This window comes from Sinocyclocheilus rhinocerous, unplaced genomic scaffold, assembly GCF_001515625.1.
Source record: "Sinocyclocheilus rhinocerous isolate Xijiao unplaced genomic scaffold, SAMN03320098_v1.1 scaffold2826, whole genome shotgun sequence".
NCBI lineage: Eukaryota > Metazoa > Chordata > Actinopteri > Cypriniformes > Cyprinidae > Sinocyclocheilus > Sinocyclocheilus rhinocerous.
In genome coordinates, this window is record NW_015652260.1 from 53067 (window position 1) to 73612 (window position 20546).

The window sequence follows — 20546 nt, forward strand, 5'->3', positions numbered from 1 at the left end:
TGCAACTTTACAGATCTTCTTTATGCACCAAGAGCTTGTAACACTCCAAAGAGAAAGGAAAACTTGAAATCGCATCATATGACCCCTTTAAGATTTGTTCCTTTGTGGTTTCTAACCAAACAGGATAACAAACCCTTTTCAGAAGCTTATTGTTAGGCTTGGTGTTTATGAAGTGGATGTGTTTTTTTATAGAGCTGTGATGGTTCCTGTGGTGGTGAGCATCAGAATAATTCTTCTTCCTTCTCTAAACGTTCTGCTCTTGACATCCGGTGAGTCACAGTTGTTATAGTGCTGTAAGTAAGTAAGTGTTTTTAAAGCATGTATTGAGTATCCATTCTACACTTCTTCAGTCAGGGAACGGCCCGCCAATCAGAAACATTCTCAGCCTGTCAATCATTTTTGCTGACATTGGGTTGGCTGATATTTAGAGGGCGGGACTTTGGAGAGAGTGTGTGCTTATGTTAGCAAATTGGCTGAAATAACTGACAGCACCTTTAAATGGTTGATACGTCGCTTTTCAGTTTTCACAGTTCTGTGTCAGTGTGATTATTTCTGCAACACCCTTCTGCATGACTTTTTACATTTCTCACACCACAAGTTATCCATCCTGATAGATATTGTTTAGCTGCATTAACAATTAATTCAAGCTTGGCCATTCATCTTCTATGTGTTTTATGTTGCAGGAGTTCTTGGAGAAGACTGGAATGTGAATTATGAAACTGATTCAATATGTGCTCCTAAAGGATCCACAGTAAACATGTCATGCTCATACGGATACCCTGAGCAGTATAACTTGATAGATACATTTTGGATAAAGAAGCCAGATGTAGAGATCAAAAGTTTAAAAGAATATCCTGAGTATAAAGACAGGGTTGAATACATTGAAGACAGACAAAGCAAAACTGCCATCCTCAGACTGCACAACATCACTGAAAATGATGAGAGAGAGTATTGTTTCAGATTTGTAACTGAAACTGAAACAAAAAAATGGATTGGTAAAGAAGGAATTCATCTTAATGTTTCTGGTAATCCATTTCTATCCTTTATTTCTATTATGCATTTAACAAAAGTTAGTAGTTTTAGAACATGCTTAGAAAGATCGTACCTTTATGTTTGCCAAAACTGTACATAATATCAGACAGTAGACATGTTTTCTCCAGCTCTTCAGGTAAAGGCACCACAGCTGGTGCTGGAGAAACAAACAGTCGGTCTGATCTGTGAAACCACATGCAGTCTGACAGATGCATTCATCTGGTACAAAAATGGAGAGGCTTTAAAGATCCACAGCAAAACACTCCAGCTTCAGTCAGAGCGCAGTGATTCTGGCCGTTACAGCTGCGCCGTCAGAGGACATGAACACCTGCCCTCTCCTGCTGTCAGCATCACGCTCATATGTGAGTAGAACAGCATTAAAGAGTTAGAGGAGTGGCCTGTGTGTCTTTAATCTGAAATCCCAGCCAATCAGAGAGCAGTTTGGTTGTTTAGCGTGGTCTAGTCTGCCCCCTGCTGGAGGATGCTGTAATTACTCTTGCTTCAAGTTCAAATCGGGGGAAGTGAATCAGTGCTATATGCACAAATACTTTTTTTGTCAAACAAACAAATGAAGATGAAATATGACTAAAATTAATACCATACTGATTTACCTCTAGATCCTCCAAAGAGCGTCTCAGTGTCCATAAATGGATCTGGTGAAATAGTGGAGGGAGATTCAAGATTATCTTATTTGCTTACATTAGTCTTTCTAAAGTGAAGCAAATGAATGTGTTCTGATATTTTGCTCTGTTATCTCAGTTGTAGGGCGTTTGGTGATATTGTACATAATCATTGGAGTGATTTGTGGAGCTGCAGTTGGCATCATGATTTTTCTAATTTGGTAAGATGTCCAAAATCTCTCACATGAAGTATTTAAAAACTATTATATACTACTGTGAGGATTTACGGAGAGGTAGTGAAAAAATCTGTGATGAAAAGGCATGGACACAGTTATTTTTGCCACTGTGACCTTATTGCATGTGTATTTGTAGGAGTTTCCCTTTCAGACACAACATTTATGAGAGGAGAGTATTTAAATGAATCATGCAAGGTGATTTACTAAGGTTTGCGGTAGTCAGTTTCTTGGTGTTTGCGGCACTATTTAACACCCAAAAAGCATGTCTGAACCCATCCTGGTAGATTGCGTTGGCCGTTATGGAAATACATCGTCAGTAAATCAAATGCATAACTTTCCACTCCCATCAGTGCTTGATTGCGCTCTCATGCTAATCTGCTCTGTTTAGTAAATCTGGCCCCAAATATTCTTATTGGTTGCACTGATTCATTTATGTTTGTAACTGTTGGACAGACAAATTGCTTGAAGCTGGAAACATTTCATGTTGCGTCCGCTCATAATAATGTTATACAGACGTTTTTGTTTCCCACTGATTTTATAATCAGCTGTTGACACTTTGTTGTACAAGAACATAATTCTACCCACTGTTATATTCATTGTTTTTAAGGAGAAGCAGGTGGATGAAAAACATAAGCGACTCAGTGGAGTCTCAGGTGAGAAAATGGGTTTGGTTATTTATAGTTTACTGATCATGGAGATGAACTGGCAACTCAAAAATGCATGAATCAAGTTGTTTTTGGCCATTAGTTATTTATGATCACTCTACTCTGTTTTTCAATGGCAAAGATGAATCATTCCAGACCTCATCATGACAGACATAAAGCTTGTGATGTGACTGAACCTGTGTATGACAATGTAACGGTAAGCGTTCCTCATTCATGAAAGACTAAACCCTGTTCACCTTTAGCCAGAGGAAATTAAATCCTCTTCAGTGTCAGTGTGAAACTGCCAAATGTCTGTTGAATAAGTATATGGAAATTAATATAACACAAAAAGCTTGTTTGAAGTAAATTATTTATGAATGAATTCATTCATTTTCTTTCTTTCGTTCAGCTTTCAGCTTGACAGGAAAAGGCTGTAGAAGCTCACCATTGCGAGCTTAATGGTTTTACAAAATAATGTTTGGTATCTCAAAAGTCCTGTTGTAGCCATTTAAGAAAGTGTATTTTTATTTGATATTATTTATGTTTAAATATTATTTGTTTGTGTTTTGTTTAGTTCAATTTGTTAATTAAGAAAGGAAATTGTAAACGTCATAAGGGCGTGGTAAATCGGACGGCAGTACGCCGGAAGAAAGACATAATTTTTTGACCACTTCATACGTTTTTGTTTGTAGAATCCCCTTTTTTTTTGGAACGAGTTTCGCTTGGTATAATTTGTATCTTAATTTTAATATGTTTTTTTTGTTGGTCAATTATTTACCTAAATAAATAAGAATAATGAATACACGTTTCATGGAATGAAGTGCGTTCAAGACAAAGCCCGCTACCATGCTTCCGCGGCCAAAACAAGTCCTTTAATGCAGCCTGAATCTCCTGTTTGAATGTTAGATTCCTGTTCATTACAAAGACATTCATGCATTGACATACATGTACAGCTTCTTTAAAATGATTGTGAAATGCCATACAAATAAAACAGTCTTGAATTGACATTTACAGTAAAGGCAGTAGGTCATTTTACAAATATGGAGAAGTTTTTTTGTTTTTAAATTACATACAAAACACATTTGCATAGAAACTGGAAGTTATTATAATCACTGACAGATTATCTTAACTTGTCTAACATGTTCGAAACTCAACATTTGCTCTTTGTGTACTGCTGATGAAAGCCGCTGCGAACAAGGTATGAGAGTTTTTACATGTTATTTAACGAAGAGCTTGTACATTTCAAATCTGAATGTCAATTTAAGGTATGTAAATATGTGACGAATAAAGAAATAGATTATAACAAACCTTTTTAGATGCTGGACTTTAACTACAAATCCAGAGTCATACAGGATTAAATATCGTCTGATCACTGATATTCATGAAGTGTCTGTGGATCTCTGACACAAATGATCTGATATAATAAACCTCTTTAATAGAGCAACTCATACAGTAAGCCTCTGTTGGACAACAAATGAATTGCAACAAATAAATTATTTTATTAAAGACAAATGACCTATGAATATCATTATACTAATGTGCATCACTAACATAGAGTGACAGTGATTATTACTGTCCTGTATACTGTACCTATAACTCTTTTCTCATTTGTTATGGCTGTGAAGATTGCAGTGGTGGTGAAGGTCAGAATGGCTCTTTCTCTTCCTCTCGTCTTTCTGCTCATGATTTCTGGTGAGTCACAGTTGTTACAGCATCTCTTTAAAATGCTTTCTGCAATATTAAACATTAAATATCCCTTATACTCAAGCAGCCCCTCTTCAGCAGAATCAGAAATGCTCTCAGCCTTGTAATCAGTTTTTAGAGTTCTGCAACATCGTGATAATTTGTGCTTTTTTGCAAAACCTTTACTCATCTGCAGGTCTTGTAAACACTTCTCACTTCGCAAAACGGAATGATATTGTTTAGCTACAAATGAGCAAATGCAAGCTTTACACTGATCTTCTATGTTTTGTGTTTCAGGAGTTTTTGCACAATCCTGGAATGTGATTTATGAAACTGATTCAATAAAGGATCCACAGTAAACATGTCATGCTCGTATACATACCCTCAGCAGTATACATTAATTAATACATTCTGGATAAAGAGACTGGATGGAGATAAGATAAATTTAAAAGCATATCCAGAGTATAAAGACAGGGTTGAATACATTGAAGACAGAAAAAGACAAACTGCCATCCTCAGACTGCACAACATCACTGAAAATGATGAGAGAGCGTATTGTTTCAGATTAGTAACTAATCCTGAAGGACAAAAATGGTTTGGCCAACCAGGAATTCAACTTAAAGTTTCTGGTAATCCACTTCACTCACTTCTGTTAATAATTTCATTCCTTGGTCATGGTTAGATAGACGTGTTTTCTCCAGCTCTTCAGGTAAAGGCACCACAGCTGGTGCTGGAGAAACAAACAGTCGGTCTGACCTGTGAAACCACATGCAATCTGACAGACGCATTCATCTGGTACAAAAATGGAGAGGCTTTAAAGATCCACAGCAAAACACTCCAGCTTCAGTCAGAGCGCAGTGATTCTGGCCGTTACAGCTGCGCCGTCAGAGGACATGAACACCTGCCCTCTCCTGCTGTCAGCATCACTGTCGTGTGTGAGTAGATACTTTTCCCACTCAAAATAAAGAAAACATAAAGAGAATTAACTTTAAGGTTTAGATGTAAAATCTACTATTGAAGATGGAGATCAGACTTCTACTGCAGTAGTTTTTTTCTTTTTCTTTTTAATAATAAAATATAATATATCTAATATAAAAATCACAACAGCCTAGGCAGTCACCTTTCCTGCAAAGAAAAAAATTGCATGTAAGGTGAAAGTTATCTTAAAGATCTGCAATGATCTTGAGGTGATAGTGATAAGAAACCTACTGGAAAACCATGTTGATTTACCTCTAGATCCCCCACAAAGTACCTCAGTGTCCATCAGTCCATCTGGTGAAATAGTGGAGAGAGATTCAGTGACTCTGAGCTGCAGCAGTGATTCAAACCCTCCTGCAGAAATCAGCTGGTTTAAAGAAGATACATTTCTGAAATATGGTGACACCTACAGCATCACTGACATTAAGTCTGAGGATAGTGGAAACTATTATTGCTCTGCAAGAAATAAACACGGATCTCAGGCCTCTGCTGCTGTGACTGTGAATGTCATGTGTAAGTCTGCCTTAACTTTTGATCAGATCTGGTTGATTATTTGCTCAATTATTTATCCCTGATAGCACACGCACATCACGGAGACGTCTATTTGACGTCTGCATTTACATCTGCAAAACATATTTTTTAGAGTGTTTGCTCATCTGCAATATGTCTATTGGACGTTTCCTAGCAGATGTTAAATTGATGTTATAAAAATGTGATTTAGAATGCATTTAAAACTGACATCTTAAAGACGTCTATCAGATGTTTGTACACATCAGATGCTTTCAAAAATGAAGCGATCTTTAACAGACATCTTGCAGACGTACCTGTGCTATCTGGGATTTGTGTTACTGCATGTCATTTCACTTTTTGTCTTTTTAGATCCTCCACAGAACGTCTCAGTGTCCAGAAATGGATCTGGTGAAATAGTGGAGGGAGATTCAGTGGCTCTGAGCTGCAGCAGTGATTCAAACCCTCCTGCAGAAATCAGCTGGTTTAAAGAAGATACATTACTGGGATCTGGTGACACCTACAGCATCACTGACATTAAGTCTGAGGATAGTGGAAACTATTATTGCTCTGCAAGAAATAAACACGGATCTCAGGCCTCTGCTGCTGTGACTGTGAATGTCATGTGCAGTCTCTGTTAAAGGTATTTTCTATGCAGAGACACTCCTGTGCTTGTCCTCTTTAAAGGGTGAAGTCTCCACTCCCTAACTACATCTATCATCCCTATGTTTAAAGACATTAATATAAATAAACAATCTTGTTATTTCCTTTCCTCTTACGTGCTTGGAATATCATGTATATCATTGCTGTCTGTGTCACTACTGCATTTGCAGCTGGATTTGGGCTTTTGTTTCTCATCATCGTCATTGTGCACAAAAGGTCGGTGAGCAGAATATAACATAACATATTTAAACATATGAATTTTAGCATTCAGAAACTTGACTGATTCTCTGATTTTACTGAATCAAAAATGGTCTTTTTTTTAAAGGTATTTTTAGGTCTGAGCAGTGAAAATAAAAAAAATTAACTATTTTAAAGCGACATTCTTTATCTACAAATGTTATTTTTTTTGTAATGTTTCAGACAATTTTTACAGTTTTATCAACTTTTATATATGCATTTGTCCTCATATATTTATCAACAGAACTAAGAAAAGAAATATTGACTCTAAGGACACTGAGCAAAAAAAGGTGGGTAATATTCTACAAAAAAAACTTATAATGTCTTGGTAGTAAATTACCTGTATTTTCTGTTAAATAAACAAACAAACAAACATTTCCTTTAACCTCAATACACAAACCCATGCAATGCATAATTCAAAATATGAGTAAATCACCTGAAAAAAATTATGAAATTACATGAATTTATATGAGTTTCTGTAGATAGCAATGTTAATTATCATACATCTTTAAACATTACAAATGTGCAGAGCTGAATGTTCATGGATGGCAGTAAAATCACAAAAGAATGTCCAGTTTATGCCACAATGATTCTGTTGCAGACGTCTGCAGGAAAGGCCTCTGAATCCGGAGATGCCGAAAATGCTTCTGTCCAAGATGGCAGAGATACAGACACAAAGAAACCTGAAGAGGAGGAGATTGAGTACGCCAGCATTACAATTCACCATCCTGCTTCTGAAGCCAAGTGAGAAAACATGAGTTATTCTGTCTTAACAGAAGTGCAACAGCGCCAGAAAGTATATAATAAACCAACAGATCACAGTATTGTTACATGCATTAAAGTCCAGTCCTTGCACAACACCTTTAAAAGTCTGCGTAGTTTCATCAAGATTCATACTCTGGGATGATCTCACTCTCATTTATGTATTTGTCATTTTTGCAGATCTGCTGCAAGCCAAGAGATGGATTTATCTGTGATTTACAGCAGCGTCAGATGATCTAGACTGATCTATGTAGATCCAGACAATCATAAAACTTTTTCTTGCTTTGGTATTTTTTGTTTCATTTAATCAGGTTTTTGAGTGTGCGTTGTTTAAGCGTATGTGGCACCATCTTAGTTAAAACTCTGATGCCTTACATCTCTTGTAAACCAAAGCCAACTAAACAAGCAAACTCATAGTGTGGTCCATGTAGTGTGAGGCATCTGTGATCTCTCTCTCTCTCTCTGTATAATGTCATTTAAAGGTTTTGCCATTTTGCTTCTCATTCAAGATGCAGCTTAAATGTAATTTTGAAAAGTAAAATACACAAGCTTTTATTTATGTGTGTCTAAATCAACACCATGAGCACTGCAGGAACATGAAGACGTCAGACATGGCGATCATGGTGAGAGTCCTGACACCTGCTCTGTGGGCAAAACTCACCTTTTCAGAATGTATTGCCATATTTCATGTGCTAAAAAAAAGGTACAAACACTTCAGTGATTTCAGAGTCTTCCCTTGAATTTAATACTGGGTCGTGAATATCACGTACTTCTCACATGTTTAGTAAATTGCTAAAAATATTTGTGAAAAAAAATAAACCTACCATAATAATACTAAAACTAAAGAGTGTGACAACTAACCCCATTCTCCAGAAATATGTATCAATGTTTTTGGATTTGACTTGCTGATTGAAAGCGCAAAATTATTATATTTAAAGGCCATTTAAAGCAGATATTATTTGTGACAGCTTTTGTACCTTTTTTTTCTGAGAGTGCGAGGATGAACATAAGATTTTATTTTTGATACATATGTTCAGTTCTTCTCTAGAATATGCCTGAGATACCGACATCAGATCAACTTTTGGATGTATCCTTCACTGCTTATGATATCTCACAATTCTGTGCTTTTGCAGGGCTGCCAATGATGGTTGTTTTGTAAAAAAAAAAACTAAAAAAAAAAACTTTTGTCTGACAGCTATACCTAGTAGTTAACGGTATGAGGACTGGTACTGTGTTTTTATCATAAAATTATGTAAACTAATGCTGCAAAACAAATAACTTTTGACCTCAATGAGAATAAGTACTGCATTTCAAAAATATTTTGATATTAAAAATTAAAATATTTGTATTAATCTATCAGTTTGCATTTACATTGCTTAATGTGCATCTGTTTTGACAAACTATATTTTTCTCCATTGCTGTGGTTATCACTTGTCAATTATTGCCATTTCGAAAGTGAAATCTCACATTTTATACACTCTAAAAAATGCTGGGTTGAATACAACCCAGTGCTGGGTAAAATAGGGACAAACCCAGCAATTGGGTTGTTTTGACCCAGCGGTTGGGTTAAATGTTTAACCCAACCTTCTGGGTTGTAACCCAACCGCTGGGTCAAAACAACCCAATTGCTGGGTTTGTCCCTATTTTACCCAGCACTGGGTTGTATTTAACCCAGCATTTTTTAGAGTGTAGAAGAGATGAGAGATTTAGATTTTTATGTCCCTATTGTACCCAGCACTGGGTTGTATTTAACCCAGTATTTTTTAGTGTATAAGAGATGAGAGATTTAGATTTTTATTCAAATTCTGGTTGCACTTTATTTTACAGTACGTGTACTTACAGTGTACTTACCTAAGAAAGTTCTGGAAATACAAGGTAACTACATGGGTTAGGGTTAGGGGTAGGTTCAGGGTTAGTACACTCTAAAAAATGCTGGGTTGTTTCAACCCAACTTTGGGTCAAATATGGACTAACCCTACTTTTGGGTTAAAAATGTAATGTAAAAATGGACTAACCCAACTTTTGGGTTAAAAATGCAATGTAAAAATTTAACCCAACGGTTGGGTTAGTCCATATTTGACCCAAAGTTGGGTTGAAACAACCAAGCATTTTTTAGAGTGTACCTAGTTATTACATAGTTATTGTAATTACTATAATAAGTATATAGTATGTACATGAGGAACAGGACTGTAAAATAAAGTGCTACCCAAATTCTGAACGGATTAGTGAAGTGCGCAAAGAGTGCTTCCTTTATAATCAATAAAAAGCTGTCACTCACTTCAGTTCATCCCGATCTCACAAAGTTATGCTATAATCAATGAAGCTCTACACTGAACCTCTTATTCACATTGCGAGAGGATTTGCGAGAATGCAGAACTCTTGTGTTTTGAGCGGTGAGTAAATTCTGACTAACTTGAATGCAGTGGCCAATCAGATGTGTTCAAGAAATCAACAGAAATGTCTGCGATTGGCTCGGTCTGGCGCTGAATGCGTGAGAGTTGGCAGCCCTGGCTTTTGATTCCATGACAGATGAGCTAAAAAAATAAAATCCTGTCTGAAAGTTGCGTTTGGTGGTCAGATTGTAATGTGTGTCTTTGACCAACTCTTTCCACTTTTGATTTAAATTCTACAGAGAAATTAACATCATAATAATGAATAATAAGATCTTTTGCATGAAAAGAGGAAGTGTTTTGCCCACTGCCAATTCTGTTTAACACGTCTGTTCTGTCTTCAAACTCACCATTTGCTCTTTGCGCACCGGAGAAGAAAGCTACTGCGAACAAGGTATGAGAGTTTATTTGATAAAGAGTTTGCAAAATGTAGAGATGTGAAAGAGAAGAAACTGATTTTAGCTTTTGGGCCTAAATGTCTGTGTTTATGGGTGGGCTGTTCTAATAGTTGAGCTTTGAGTAGGTTAGACCATACAGGCAGGGCTGGATTTACGCATAGGCATTCTAGGCAAGTGCCTATGCTTGCTCGTCCAGGGGGGCCCAAACACAATGAAGAGATATATAATATTTTTTGTTATACTATGGGATATTAACAGTAAAAGAACCAAAAACCCCAGAAGACATTGAGCAAATAAATATAACAAACAAGGTGGTAAAAATGACAAACTATTTCCATGTCTTCAACCTTTTTATGTACGGAAATCATGCTTTCTTTCTCCCCCCTTCTCTCTCACAGATGCACACACAGTACAGACACGCACTCGCGCACACATATAACACGAACAGAAACTTGTTGTCAGAGCTGCGGCTGCCCCGCGAATTTATCAATAAAATAGTTTCGCATTTTTCAGTAGCGTTAGTAGAACCCCATATGACATCTTTACTGTTTGTCCCCACTGAGGACAAGCCTTTTTTAAACAAGAGATAAATGTGACCCTGGACCCTGGAGCACAAAAGCAGTCTTAAGTCGCTGGGGTATATTTGTAGCAATAGCCAAAAGAACTTCATTTGGACAACTTTAAAGATGATTTTCTCAATATTTTGATTTTTTTGCACCCTCAGATTCCAGATTTTCAAATAGTTGCATCTCGGCCAAATATTGTCCTATCCTAACAAACCATACATCAATGGAAAACTTATTTATTCAGATTTCAGATGATGTTAATTTAAAAAAATTGACCTTTTTTACTGGTTTTCCAGGGTCACAAATTATGTGATAAAATATTGTTTCTTTAAAAACACCATGACATCCAGAAAAATCATCCAGAACGTAACTATTTCAAAAACACTAATCACATGATGTTCAGATCAAAAACGTGTAAAACATCACCATGGGTGCATAAAAGAGGACGCTTCTTTATTAAGTTTGATGAATAAGTTCAGGAGACACCAAATTGTTTAATTTGCAAACTTGTAGGCATTGAATACCGTAATGAATATGACTTGTTAAGACAAGCTCGTAACATACGTGACCAAACAGTTTTAACACCTTCACGTCTCTCACAATTTTAACAGAGGTTTGGGTGTTAGTGAGTCGGCAGGACAGTTTCTGAGAAGCAGAACTGTTACTTTGAACTAAACAAAGGGGATAACAAACCTTTTCAGCTTTCACGCTTTATTGCTTTTGATTTAAGAGTCAGAGTATAGGATTATGAATACTTATGGGATTATTTTGATTATATGTAGATTTGATTATTACAGTATACTGCACTAAACTGTAGTCTTCTGTATTAGGTCTTTGATGATTAGTGATGAAGGTCAGAATGATCCTTCCTTTTCCTCTAATCTTTCTGCTGATGGCCTCTGGTGAGTTATAATTGTTACAGTTATAATTGTGTGTATACATTATAATTATTATTATTTTTTACCATACATAAACTATCTGAATGCTACAACAGAAATTAAACCCTAACCCTAACCAATTAGAAAGACCTTTATCCATGCCCCTTACCTTTCGGCACGCCCTAATCTTTCACCAACCCCACTGCTCCAGCCTGCAGTTATACCTACTTGGAAATCGCTTTAAATTCAGCACCTTTAAAAGGCTGATGTGTTCAGTTTGCACATTTCTGCTTTTCTGCAACACCCTTCTGCGGGACATTTGACACTTTTCACACTTTTCACACTGTGCATGTCATCCGTCTAGCAAAAGACTTTATTCAGCTACATGTACAAATAAGTCAAGCTTTGCTGCTCTGTGTTCTGTGTTGCAGGAGTTTTAGGGGAAGACTGGAATGTGGATTATGAGGCTGATTCAATATGTGCTCCTGCAGGATCCACAGTAAACATGTCATGCTCATACAGATACCCTGAGCAGCTTACATTGACAGATACATTTTGGATAATGTGTGAGAAACAGGAGACAGAGATCAAAAGTTTAAAAGAATACCCCAAGTATAAAGACAGGGTTGAATACATTGTAGACAAAGAGAAAAAAAAGGCTGTGCTCAGACTGCACAACATCACTGAAAATGATGAGAGAGCGTATTGTTTCAGATTAGTAACTGAAACTGACGGAAAAAAATGGATTGGTAAAGTAGGAGTTAAACTGGCTGTTTCGGGTAATCCACTTCACTTCTTCATTTCCATAATTTATTTGACAAAAAAAAAAAAATATATATTTCTTACAGTAGCTTTATGACTGTTTGAAAGTGTAGATCTCTAATTTTGCCAAATTATCATTATTTGTACAAAATATCAGACATTAGACGTGTTTTCTCCAGCTCTTCAGGTAAAGGCACCACAGCTGGTGCTGGAGAAACAAACAGTCGGTCTGACCTGTGAAACCACATGCAATCTGACAGACGCATTCATCTGGTACAAAAATCGACAGACTTTAAAGATCCACAGCAAAACACTCCAGCTTCAGTCAGAGCGCAGTGATTCTGGCCGTTACAGCTGCGCCGTCAGAGGACATGAACATCTGCCCTCTCCTGCTGTCAGCATCACTGTCGTGTGTGAGTAGATATTTAGTCACTCTCTGCCTGTCAGACCAATGGCTGAAAGGTTTGGCTGGTCAGCATGGCCTCTTCAGCCCTCTGCTGGTAGATGCTGTAACTACACTATCTGACTGCAAAGAGCATCTTTGTTCATTGACAGCCATTCAAAGTAAGCCATGTATTTTGACTTCTTTGTTGTTTTGAAAAAAGATATATGCGGCTTTCTCCAGGTATTTGACTTAATAGTGTAATCAGGACATGTTGCTGAAGATAGATAAGATATGCTTACAATAACATTTAAGATCTAGTTCCAACTTTGTTTTGTGGCCAATACTGGTATCTTCAACTGATTTCTGATCAGTAATGACTCCAAATCATCTGTACACTTTTAGATCCTCCACAGAATGTCTCAGTGTCCAGAAATGGATCTGGTGAAATAGTGGAGGGAGATTCAGTGGCTCTGAGCTGCAGCAGTGATTCAAACCCTCCTGCAGAAATCAGCTGGTTCAAAGGAGAAACATTACTGGGATCTGGTGACACCTACAGCATCACTGACATTAAGTCTGAGGCCAGTGGAAACTATTATTGCTCTGCAAGAAATAAACATGGATCTCAGGCCTCTGCTGCTGTGACTGTGAATGTCATGTGTAAGTCTGCCTTAACTTTTAATCAGATCTAGTTGATTATTAGCTTGTGTTACTTCATGTCATTTCACTTTTTGTCTTTATAGATCCTCCAAAGAGCATCGCAGTGTCAATAAATGGATCTGGTGAAATAGTGGAGGGAGATTCAGTGACTCTGAGCTGCAGCAGTGATTCAAACCCTCCTGCTCTGAACTTCAGCTGGTTTAAGGAGAATCAAAGATCAGCTGTTGGATCTGGACAGAGTTTCGGTTTAAGGAGAATCAAAGCTCAGCTGTTGGATCTGGACAGAGCTTCAGCATCTCCAGCTTTAACTCCAGTCACAGTGGACGCTACTATTGTGAGGCTCAGAATCAACATGGATCTCAGAGATCAAAGTCTGTTTCAGTCACTGTTAAAGGTATTTTCTATAAACAGACACTCCTGTGCTGATCAAGTTTAAATGTATTAAGGGTGAAGTCTATCCACTCCCTAACTACATCTGTCATCTATGTTTAAAGACTTTAATAAAAAATAAACTACTTTGTCATTGCCTTTCCACTTAGGTGTTTGGAATATCATGTATATCATTGGTGCATGTGCCACTGTAATTACAGCTGGATTTGGGCTATTTTTTCTCATCATCATCATCATCATCATCATCATCATTATTATGCACAAAAGGTCAGTGACGTCAGTAAATCCTACCTGAAATATGTTTTGTAGATATTTTCAATTCTGGGCAGAGAATATTAGAAAAAACTAATTATGTGACATTGTACATTTTTAACTGTATCCATAATGTACTTGTAATAATGTACTATATAATGCAAACATTGATGGCAGATTGCTCATACTTTAAAAACAGGAAGAAGATAAAAAATAATGACTCTCAGGACACTGACAACCATTTAAATTGCTCTCAGGACATTGAGCAAAAAAAGGTAAGTCAAAGTTAAAAACTCCATATTTCACTGGTCATATTTCATAGACAGTAGAGATGTATCTATACTCAAAAAAAAGCAGAAAAAATGATATTTTGGGAAAAATATTCTCCATCACAGTAAAAAACTGCAAGAATGATAACATGGCAGACATCTTTCTCAATAGAAGTTGCTGTTGATCTGTAGTCATTTCATGGGCCTGCATGTGAACTGATATGTTGCATATTATGACCTTTTTAAATCAGACGTGGGGAGCTGATTTTTATTATTTTTTTTAATTTATTTTGAGGGTTGCTTTAAATTTACAAAAGAAGTTAAAATAAATGTTATGCCACACTAACTCTATTGCAGACATCTGCTGGAAATGCCTCTGAATCTGGAGATGATGACAAGATACTCTATGCTTCTGTCCAGTGTCGCAAAAAACATAAAGACACAAAGAAACCTGAAGAGGATGAGATCCAGTATGCCAGCGTTACAGTTCGCCAACCTGCTACTGAAGCCAAGTGAGACATTATTATTATTTTTGTCTTTACCTTTATGACCTTGTGTGGCCTTTATTTAAAATAAGATCTCAGTTTACGCGGTGTAGTTCAGTTTCTACAGGCATTACAGTTCTAAAACATCTCAACTTCAGTTGTGTGCTCTGTGTTGATCACATGTTTTCTGTTTACAGATCTATGGTGGATCAAGAGAATGATTTGTCTGTGATTTACAGCAGCATCAAAATATCTGCTTAACTGTGGGACTGCGTCTTAAAACATATCTAAACCAGACCATAATAAGAAATGGTTTTCTTGCTTTATTATTTGCATTTTTTAAAATCATGTTCATTTTTTTGAGTGTGCGTTATTAAGCATCTGCTTCTCCAAATTAGTTAAATGCATTGCACCCCATGTAAACCAAAGCAAACTTAACAAACAAATGCCAGACACAGAGTGTTGTCCATGTACCATCTGATCATAGGTTCAAGGGAGGCATCTTGTGTCCTGCATATGTTTTGACATTTTGTTTCTCATTCAAGTCGCACATAGAGCAAAGTAAAATACACAAGCTCTTTACTTTTTTTTTTTTTTTTTTTGTTAAATTGCGTGTCTCAGATTGCTGTTCTCACCAGGCCTTGAAGCTCTTTAGAACAATTAGCTGAAGTCCATTTGTCTGTGTCCGTCAGAGATGTTAACACTGCTATTATGGAGCTGCTGATCATGGCCTATGCACTGAAGACCTCCTGTGCCAAGAACATCATCGGCGTGATCCCGTACTTCCCCTACAGTAAACAGTGTAAGATGAGGAAGAGAGGATCTATAGTGTGCAAACTGCTCGCTTCCATGTTGGCTAAAGCAGGTAATGGTTTATGATTGCTGTCATGTTCCTACTTCTGTTTTAGCAGTAACAGTCAAAAATGTGGACACCACAATCAGTCTTTATTTTTATGGTTGACTGCTTTTTCTGAACTCTCTGCTCCAAATTAAAAATGACCATTTTAGTTGATTGAAAAGAAATTCATACACAATTTATATTTGTCTACATTGACTAATTCATAGCATTTTAGCATTCAAAAAATAGATCAACGATGTCCAATGTGTCTAAAGGTTTTACTGATATGGTTACGTGTTACACCATTATGATCCAGAGTGTTTTTTCAGCAGCTTTTAATAATTTGCAATGTAAACTAGGTCTGACTCATATAATCACCATGGATCTGCACCAGAAAGAGATCCAGGGCTTCTTTACTTTCCCTGTGGACAACCTGCGGGCTTCTCCATTCCTGGTGTGCACTTAAATCAACACCAGAGCACTGCAGGAACATGAAGACATGTCAGACATGGTGAGAGCGGTGACACCTGCTCAGCTGTGGGCAAATATCACATTTACAGAATGTATTGCTGTATTTCATTTGCTAATAAAAAGGTACATTTCAGAGTCATCCCTTGTATTTAAGACTGCAGTTAATATGACTTCTCATGGGAGTGTAAATAGTTAAAAAATGTAAAAAATAAACCTACTATAATAATACTAATGTAAAAAAAAAAAAACTAAGCCCAGTGTACTCTGAAAAGAAAGCTGGATCAATTTGATGTGGAAATGTTTTTATTTTATTTAATAATAAAAACAAAAAAGCTTAGTCATACTCATAACCAATCTTCTCTTATCATATTATAGCGGTCAAAACTCAATAGTGAAACTGCTGAACTAAACCCAACCACTAGGGGGAGCTGAACTCGCCGAGCGCGTGCGAGCGGGATTTAACTTGCTGCTTGAAAGCGCGCGAACATCTTTCTACAACTCACCGGCGTGAGAAAGCGAGATTTGCTGTTTTTTTCCCGTTTAAAATGACCGGTAAAACACAATATAATTTCGGATGTTGTTTAATATCATCTAAAAATGTATGCTACTTAAGTTTCATCACGGAATGGTGAGTAATTTGAATGTTATGTCGAGCATTAGATGCTGAGGTAAGTTAATCAGCTGACGAGGCGACATTGTGTTTTTTGTATTTTAATTTAAAATACGAAGTCATCAACATTACTAAATGGAAAAAAGGGTTTTAAGTGAACTTATTTTGGTCACAGAAGATAAAACTATGAAGGATCTTTTATGGAAAACAAGATGGGATCAGCCACAAGTCAAAGAGTTTACACTCATGAACAGCACCAGTGAAGCAATTATCACAACCTTTATTGAAAATTCATGAAATGTTGTTTGATTGCTGCAAACCTCTGTCAGTGTGAACGGCCCATAGGCATTTAATAAAACTCTTGCGCCTTAAAGCTTTTCCTCATTGCTGTGAGGAGGAAAATTATTTTTAAAAAATAATTTCAGTTGCTTTGGTTTGCCATGGTGTGTAAAAAAGAAAACAAATAAATAGTTGAAACGTGTCGCATAGACCAGTGAATCTCAACCTTTTGGGGTACCGGACCCCAGTCCAATTCAGAACCATCCTCAAGGACCCCCAGAACAAAATTGACTCATCTATGTATCATTTGTTTCTTTGTGAGGACCAAATGCAGTCAAGTATAATTCAAGTTAGTTGACTTGTCCAGTATTTGCCTATATCATCAGCTATATTGGATTTTTCTTTCATGGGAACATGTCATGTCAAAATATACAAAATTTATACAAAAATTCATACTTTATACGGACCCCCTGGCCTTACGTCCACGGACCCCTGGTTGAGAAACACTGGCATAGACGATAGCATACATGGAATTAATCGCCAGTGGACGATTCTACATTATGTTAACATTGAATGGAGAGTCCTACTTCAATTATATTCCATTCTTTTATGTGGCTTGCACTACTGTCCTTGTTTTCTATAAATTCTGTAAGTTGCTGATGAAGTAACCATGTTTGAATGGTTGGTTTGAATGCAGGCTATTGATTGGTGATATGTTGGGAATTGTTATTGTTGCCATGATGGTGGAGACCTGCGTGAAACCTGATGAAAAGAGTCTGGGTCTAGCATACATTACAGTAACTAACTAAGAATACTTAACCATAACTTAAGCTCTACTCAAGGAGTATTGCTCCTTCGACAAATAATTTCGGGTCATATCACTTTATACATAGTAAGGATGTATTGGGAAGTCATGTTGAATAACAATGTGCTACACCCAATCTAGATCTGGATAACTCTCAGGAATGTGCAACTAATATAGTGGTGAGTGGACGATGTACACACAAAACTAATTTTGAGTCTTCTTGTTTTAAACTCAGGAACTGCTTCAATTCAGTGCACAAGTCTTTAGATTGAACAGCTCTGGCAGAAACATGTTTTTGGTTGGTCAGTTTTATTATCATGACGTGGCAAGTGTAAGAGATACAAGTACAGGTTAAACAGGCACTCGTGGGACAACTTTTCACTTCCATGTGTTGTTCATTTGGATGTTTTAGAGAAAACTCAACAGATCTCTATAGAGAAATTTCAAAGACACATCAGCTTCTCTGGTGTCAGTTGTTCAAAATGGTGTGTGAACTGAGTACAGAACTTTAAAACTGTCTGAGCAGATACGTCTGATTGACGAAGACTGTTTTCCAACATCATTTTTAGTTATATTCAGTGTTTTCACATACTCGTATTCAGTTTTTTTACACTAACCGCAGGCTAGTCTAGGGATTCATTAAAGGAACAGTTAGTTGTATTTGCTAAATAATTTAATAGCCCTACACATTTGTCCATTTTAATATGAAACAACCCAGTAGTATTTCAACCCTTCATTGTTGTTTCACATGCAAACTTTACATGCAAAAGGGATATTCATTTACTCAAATAATGCTGTGATTGTATTGCCAAGCGACATGTTTTTGAATCTTGTTCTGTACATTTGATTTTTTGCCATATACTGTTCAGAAATGGTGTTGATGTCTGGACAAATTTTCCAGACAAACTTGTTTTATGCTTGTCACGCATCTTTACTGTCTTTACATGGATCTCTGCAGAAATATTTTATTTTGGTTGAAGCCCAGCTGTAGGAACATGTAATTGTGATGCTTCCTTCACTGTGTCCTTGACTAGAAATTTCGCCAGTAGTTGAATTAAATTCTGTTAGATGAAATATGTTTGTTAGGGCTTGGGAATTAGTAGGAAATATTGTGTTTGTACCGTCAGTTCCTCTTCAAGACTCTTTGGTTTCAGTTATTCATTTGCAAAAGTAACTTACTGTTACACTTACTGTACTTATGGTCTGACAACTTGTAGGAAGTGTGAATGCTTCACAACCACTGTACTTATTTCCTATAAATGTGTAATTTATAGCACAAATGTAAGCAGACGGATTCAATCAGTGGAGAAATTATTTGGTCAGAGAGGTCTGGCTAACACTCATATATATGTATGATATTTCTCTGTATGTTCTTCTGAAAAATCAACTAGATGTTATATCTGTGTTTATATTTTACCCATTGCTTCATTTGGGTTTTTAACACTTACAATTGTTAACCTGGACCCATTAATTTTTTATCTTTTTAACATTATTATTTGCATGTTTATTAGGTCAATAACATTGATTGCGATGCAGCTTGTTTTAATAATTAAATGTTGTCATGCCAATTTTTGTTGCAAGTATCGTAAATTGATACTTGAAGCAAATAAAAGCAAACAAACAATATGGTCTTTTCTTCATCCTATTAAATGCTGCTCCGGGTGTGTGTTCATGGTGTGTGTGTGTGTGTGTGTGTGTGTGCACTTGGATGGGTTAAATGCAGAGCACAAATTCTGAGTATGGGTCACCATACCTGGCCACACGTCACTTCACTTCACTCACTTCACTAAATGCATTACCATTTAATCACTGTTCAATTTCAGACACTGAAATTAAACCAAGTGCGTAAAAGTTTGTTGAACTCATTAAAGCACATGAATTGAGATGAGTACTGTACATGACTGGTTGTCTGTTAAATAAAAAAAAATATGATTTTTAAGTAAATAAAACAAATTTATAAAAAAAAAACAAAGATTATTGGAGTACATTTTATAAAAAAATAGAAGTATTTTATTACTACTACTACTACTAAATAGTAGTTTTTTCTACTTCAAAATGTCGTTTTATTCAATGTGTTACTTGCTGTTTCACAAAGTTACAAATAAATCATACCTGTAGCTGTTTGTGATATTTACTAACAATTTCTGAGTGAAAATTGTTTCCACACCAAATGTTTTTCAGAGTAAGGCAAGGCAAGGCAAATTTATTTATATTGCACATTTCATACACAATGGTAATTCAAAGTGCTTTACATAAAAGTACTTAATCGCTGTAACATTTTAGCATTTCCTTCAGGATTTCATGCTGCATACCACTGGCTAATTAAAGGCAACCCTAAACCTCTTTCAGAATTACCAGTGTGAAATGTTGCTTTACTCCAGTTTAAAAATTTGCCTTTAATACTCTAATAGCACGATAACCCGGAATTATCTGAGAAAAGCCTTAATATGACCCTGAAGAAAATGAGGGCTTTAAAAGGCAGAGGTCTGTGGAAAAACTTGCATGCTGTTTTGAACTTGCAATTCATTTATTTCTTTGCTTTCATCATGCTCAGCAACCTGAAAGTTTCTCATATACATGAGAGTTTCTATCAAACATCTATAAAGAACTTACCTGACAGCAACATCCAAAGCCAGAGAGCACAGATGAACTTCATTTTGAATAGTGATCCTATTATGTCTGGTCTATTCCAGTTTTCGTTTTCTATGCTCTGATATTGAATGACTTTTGGCAATGTTGGAGCTCTGTT

At 36.5% G+C, this 20546-nt stretch overlaps 2 protein-coding genes across 2 annotated transcripts; both read left to right on the plus strand.

Moving 5' to 3' along the window:
• The first annotated feature begins 1147 nt into the window (after nucleotides 1–1147).
• On the plus strand, nucleotides 1148–7348 carry LOC107714103 (B-cell receptor CD22-like). The gene is made up of 5 exons (XM_016519844.1): nucleotides 1148–1394; nucleotides 4917–5150; nucleotides 5452–5706; nucleotides 6073–6314; nucleotides 7202–7348. The coding sequence occupies exons 1-5, from the start codon at nucleotides 1148–1150 to the stop codon at nucleotides 7346–7348; spliced, it is 1125 nt and encodes a 374-aa protein (XP_016375330.1).
• Nucleotides 7349–7973: 625 nt separating this feature from the next.
• LOC107714105 (B-cell receptor CD22-like) lies at nucleotides 7974–16098 on the plus strand. The gene is made up of 8 exons (XM_016519845.1): nucleotides 7974–7985; nucleotides 12514–12769; nucleotides 13144–13398; nucleotides 13482–13614; nucleotides 13668–13785; nucleotides 14667–14821; nucleotides 15487–15659; nucleotides 15992–16098. The coding sequence occupies exons 1-8, from the start codon at nucleotides 7974–7976 to the stop codon at nucleotides 16096–16098; spliced, it is 1209 nt and encodes a 402-aa protein (XP_016375331.1).
• The last annotated feature ends 4448 nt before the right edge of the window (nucleotides 16099–20546 follow it).